General features: G+C 41.4%; 1 protein-coding gene across 1 annotated transcript in view; it reads right to left on the bottom strand.

Annotated features, from left to right (window-relative positions):
- The window catches only part of AGBL1 (ATP/GTP binding protein like 1), a 265,668-nt gene that overhangs the window by 168,641 nt on the left and 91,075 nt on the right, over window positions 1–5,952 (bottom strand). The window contains exon 16 of the mRNA XM_019533180.1: window positions 2,388–2,541. Within this exon, the coding sequence (XP_019388725.1) occupies window positions 2,388–2,541 (154 nt within the window). The remainder of the gene's footprint in view (window positions 1–2,387; window positions 2,542–5,952) is intronic.

Here is a 5,952-nt window from a genome sequence, read left to right on the forward strand (position 1 = left end):
GGACAGCGATTCAAAACACCGAATCAAATCACTGTCCCTGCAAACCGGCCAAATCCAAAGCGGAACTGAATACTTGCTGCTTTCCACAGGACCTCTTATTAGTGTATGTATTCATGTGTCCCCTTCAATGGCAGGTCTCAAGGGTTAAACCATTGGAAAACACATTGTAAGCTTTGTTTCCATTACCCGGGCTCTGTGCTTTTGTGTCTGTGTGTCTGCAGATAATCCATTGTAGCTGCACTGCGATGCAGTGTCACAACATCATGACTCACAGGTTCCAGAGTTATACTGTGACTATAACATCTAGTTGGACACCCAGGTAGGACTGGCCAGGAAGCAGAATTTCTTTCTTGTCTGAACTGGAACAAAAAAAGTGAGCCCTTTCAACATTTTCCATTAAAGGGCCAAAAAACCCCAAACAGAATAGCCCAGGAATTAGGGATGTTGGTTGTAGCTATGTTTGTCTAAGGACATATGCAGACAACACTCTGAGGTAGAGGTGCTATCTTTTATTAGACCAACTAAATATTTGCAAGAAAATGTTCTGCAAGCTTTTGGGCTCACATGCCTTTCATCAGGCAAAGGAGAAATTAAAGATGGTAAGAGTCCTCCCAGGCTTCTACCTTTGCCTGATGAAGGGCATGTGAGCCCGAAAGCCTGCAAAGAAAAAAAAAATATTTTTGCAAATATTGAATTGGTTTAATAAAAGATATCACCTCTATCCAAAGAGTTTTGTCTGCCCAGGAACTCACCTGGTAAGAGAGCCACAGTCAAGCCCTGTTTAGATTCACGAGGATGATCCATAGCTTGGCTTTCACCTTGGACGCCAGTGTGAGAAAGGAACATGAATCTGGGCAGAGAAACGCTCATCTTTCCATGCCAGCCTGCCTGTGGCACAAGCCTTCCCAAATTCTATATTTCGTTCTTCAAACACCCCATTAAGACCTGCTTCAGCTGTGAAGCTTACAGAACATTGCCAGCAGCTAACAGGTAGGCAGGTTATGATCTGCAATGTGCCAAAAGCATATCCATCTGAAATCTTACCCATATTATTGTTAACTTACTCTCCCTCTCCACTATTCCCCTTATTTGTTTGTTTTATCCACCTGTTCTCTCTCACCATTAACCTAGATCAAAGGCACTTTAGGGTCGGAATTATCTCTTTGTTTCCTGAGCATATAGTGCCTATCACATCAGGGCACCCAATCAGACCTTTAGGTGCTATTGTAATGTCGATAAAGCCAACAATAGCCGTTCCAGAAACCGAGGTTTCTCTCTCTTTTACGCTGCCTTCAGTCTCAGACTATAAAGCTGTTTGTTTGCAAGCGCTGGTAAATTTTCATCCAGGGTATACTTGGCAACTTCTGTGATTTTGCTTTAAAAATTCACCCGGAAACAGCACATTTACAATTGGAAATTGTGCTAATACCAAACTAAATTCTTCCCAAATGAAATGCCAACGGATGCTTTATAATAGAAAACATAACCATACTTTAGTCACGTTGTAATTTCAGTGTTGTTACGGACTCTAAACTAGAATCAAAAATGGAACCAGTAACTTTCACCATCTCAGAAAAGAGGAAGGACACAGAAAACCATAAATGGTACAAGTTCCCTCCCAGCTCTATATGGTAGTATGCTGGTATGTTTTTTCTCTTTTAATTTATGGGTCTAGCACTCCCACTGATGTCACCGGGAGTCCCGAAGTATAGCAAAATGCACATGTAAGAAATGATGTGATTCAGAAATCCTTTGGAACTCTGTATCTTAATGATGTCTCAATGAGGAAGTGATCTACAAGCCCTAACTCTGCATCCCAAATAGTCCTCAAAGCCATTTCACAGTTCATACATCTTGCTCTGGAATTCTTTTATCTCTATTTCCATGGTGAGTTAACTCTACGGTGAAACACAATAAATATACCTACTAGAATGCACTAAATAAACCAGTCATTTTCCAAGTATTGGGAATAATGGTGAGGAAGAAAACTGTCTGGGGGAATCTACCAAGGGCATTCAAGGAGACTGAATGGAATTACAAGAGAGAGAATTTGGCCAAGCAATATTGTTTGCTCCTACATCTGGGAAAACATGGATTTTGCAGTTTCTTGAAAACAAGAAATTAATTCTGATTCAGAATGAAAACAAGCATTTTTTATGTTGTACATGAACTGAGCAGTCAAAAATGGTTTCTGGGTGACTGAAATGCTTTGATGTTGAGCCTTCCTTGGAAATAGCATGAAAAGAAATTCTAACACAAAAAACGGTGTCAAGCCAATAATGAGAGACATCTCATTGTTAAAATAAGTTATAATGGGCCATCATACATTTTTTCAGACTTTTTGTAACTTTTTCCAAAATGGTTTTATGTTTCACTTGAATACTTACGGAACTGCTCCAAGTCGTTGCGGCTTTTAGACTCTGGCATGGCTGTGATGGTGAGTAGAGGACATGGGTTTCCTCCCAGAGTCTGGCACAGTGTTTGCTGCCTATAGAAGATTTTCTTGGGATTCCTGGTTTCTGCCAGCATGTCAAGATGGGCCTGAGCAAGAAATGAGGAAGCACATTTATGAGTTTAAAAGCTAATTTTATTTCTGTCATGTTTAAAAGCTAATTTTATTTCTGTCATGGTAGGCATAATGCACCCATCATCCTGGCATGTGGATGCTAATTCCCTCTATTAATACTCATCCCACTATCCTCTTCAGATTCTTCTGTCAAACAGGACCGTCTCCCTTCATACCACACACACCTTCGCAAGCAACTCAGCTTGCTTTGCAGGGTAACTGAGGCTGCACCATCACTGTCCTCAGACGCAGGACTCTTGCTCACATGTTAGCTTACTTGTGCTGGTGTGTCTCTTAATGTAAAGAATTTTCTTGCATGCATACAGTGCAGGGGAGAGCAACCTGCTCCTCCTTTTTTTCTAAGGGTCGTACAGTGGCATATGAAAAAAAAAAAGAGCTATAAATGCATTTTTGAGGATTTCCTGGACTTCACCTGGATGCCACCCTCAAATTCATGAGCAGCTCTTCATAGCTGGTCAAAAAGGTCTCATGAATGTTGTCAGTAAAAACATTGAAAAATTAAAGTCTTCTAAGCAGTTGTATTTGAGCCCTGAAACACAGATTGTTATTTTCTATTGAAGTTTACAGCCATCATTTTTTTTTTTTATCACTCAAGGTATTTAAACAGAAATCCAATATTTTTGCAGGATTTTTGTTTAAAAGAGCCTGAAAAGGTGTTGTTTAAGAAGTGACTCTACTTGCCACTTGAGAGACAGACCCACTCACCAGATACGCACTGTAGTGCCTGGACAGTGCAGTGACTCTGTTTCGAATATTAAACAGCATTGTTGATTTGTGGTTTCAGTTGTGTTCACTAGTTTAAGTGACACTGCAGTGCAGGAGGCACTGCAAACGTTGCAGTGTATTGGTCTCCATTAGATGTCCAGTGCAAATACCCGAGTAGGTTCATAACAATAGGACATTTGGTTCACTGGAAGCTCAGCTAAAACTCATGAACTCAGTTCACCAAGCAACCCTCAGATGGTAACAGCTTTCTGTAGTCACTAGCCAGGGCTACGTTTCAACTAATAACCAAGAAATAAGACTGTTAATCCCATTACCAACCCCTGAAGGCATCTGTTCTTTCCACTCCAGTCCTCTAGTGTACACCTGAACAAATATAACTGGAAGGGACACTCACAATTATCTACTTCATAAACCAACATGTATTCCACTACAGAGAGTGATGGACAATGCTGTCATACAACCTCTTTCATCAATTTAACAGGCTCCCTTTTAAAAAGAGGTGGGGTTTTTGCCCCACTACTCCTATAGAAAGGTTATTCCCAAACCTGTTTGCTCTAGTTAGCAACATTCTTCTAATTTCCAGCCTAATTTTTTCTATAATATTTTATATCTATTTATTCTTGTGCCAACACTGTCCATCATCTTAAATACTTCTTTCCCCCCACTCCCCGATGCTCAATGCTTTCAGAGTTATCAGTCAGATCCTATCTCAGCTTTGCTAGCAAATAAGCCAACCCCTACTATGCTCTTCTTATTTGCTAGGCTCCATTCCCTATTATTCAACTCTGTAGCCCTTTTCTACCTCTTCCAGTTTCAGTTCATGTTTCTGAACCACAGGTGACTAGAACCTACTGAGTATTGCAGCTGTGGTCTTACCCATGCCCTTGTATACTATCAGTAATATTACCTATTCAAAACGTCTCTTCCTGATGCATCCCAGACTCACATGTGCCATTTTTGTGGCTAGGACAGCAGCCCATGAAAACATTTGGCATTTACATTTTTAAAAAATGCTCTTTGCAAAATATATCCAATTACTAATGGCCAAAAGACAATGCTTCTACCTCAAGTGAGGTTCCTTGATGTGTGTGTGTGAGCTATAAATATGTTTGCAGTTATTAAATAGATAGAGTATTAGAAATGTTTCCAAATGACTAACTCCAGATGGAAGTGTATCATCTTCCCGAGTGAACTATATAGTTAATTGAGCCCCTGGGTTGCTAATCGCGTTTAATTTATTACTGAGCCAGAGGAAAATACATAGTTTCCCATGGACAAATGTGCTAAAAGGAAACATTCTGGCCCAGAAATATGGGTTAGAATTTGTTCACAATACACCTTACAGTAATGGGAAAAACATGCAAGTCCCATCACTCAAATGATTTTTAATTAACTAGTCAAATCTGCTTTTAAGAAACTATTGGAGAGAACAATCCTGCTTAGATGGTCATGTCTGACTACTGACCCATCAGGTCTTTCCAGTGTCTCATTCTCATTCACCAACTTTTTGAAGTTCTCACTCAGCTTTAATTAATTCAGTTTTGGCAAAGGCAACATTTGCATTGATTTCAATGATTATTTCTTCCTTGAGTAAGTAGTGAAGTGGACTGGGTTCTTGGAGATTTGGTCTTGAAAGTAAAAATAACCTATTTTCATCTCCACTTAATATATTTAGGAGCAGGAGAGATATTCAAGAGATGCCCACAGCATATACAGTCACAAAGCCTCACATGCCTATGTTCCAGAAAAAGAAGATATAAATATTTATTAAAATAACAAATAGATATTGTGCCATCATAATAAAGTATCAAATAGGCTTCCTTCATTCTCAGAGTCCTCTACTCTTCTCTAGGTTGTAGTATACACTTCTCTTTGCAATAATTGTTTAAATATATGCCAGGTTCAACTTCTGAAACTCTCTCCGTGCCTCACACTGACTGAAAGAATGATGGACCTAGTGCAAGATGGACTTGCAAGCATGTTTTGAATATGCTTGACCAGCACTATTTCAAATACCAAATGCAGATTTTGTGAGGTACACCAATACATCATTCCATATTATGTCAGAACCGGTAAAAGGAAAATTAACATTAATTGGCAATCATCTTTTTTGGCCAATGTGGCCGATAATATCACAGAAAAATGTACAGGTGCACAACCGCAGCATGCACACAGCCAGGAGTACAGCCTGGCACCTCGGAGAGCAGCATTCAGCCAGTAAGAAGTCTGTGGGAGGGAAGGGGCACGGAGGAGAGAAGGGATGTGGGAGGGGTGGGTAGATCAAGGCCCCCACAGTGAGGCAGGGAGTGGGGGAGGGGCAGGGGCTGGTTCTTCCCAGCTGGGGTGGGGCAAAGCAGAGGATGAAGTCATGGGCAGCTTGTCTGGGCTGTGGGGGCATGGCTTGGGGAGTGGCTTCCACTGCTGTGTGCACCCCAGGGGAGGCACGAGGCGCTTGTGCCCCCTAGATTTGTGTGCCGAGCAAGCTGCCACTGTGGCCTTGGGGCTGGGGACTGAAGAGGGCTCTTCCCAGTGCAAGGGGCTGGGCTGGGGCTGTGGTCAGGTAGGTGCAGGCAGGGTGGGTGGCAGCAGTAGTATTGGGAGGGGGTACATGGGGGTGACGGCACATTTTGGGATAACTG

The sequence above is a fragment of the Crocodylus porosus genome, unplaced genomic scaffold, assembly GCF_001723895.1.
Source record: "Crocodylus porosus isolate Cpor-Errol unplaced genomic scaffold, CroPor_comp1, whole genome shotgun sequence".
Lineage (NCBI taxonomy): Eukaryota > Metazoa > Chordata > Crocodylia > Crocodylidae > Crocodylus > Crocodylus porosus.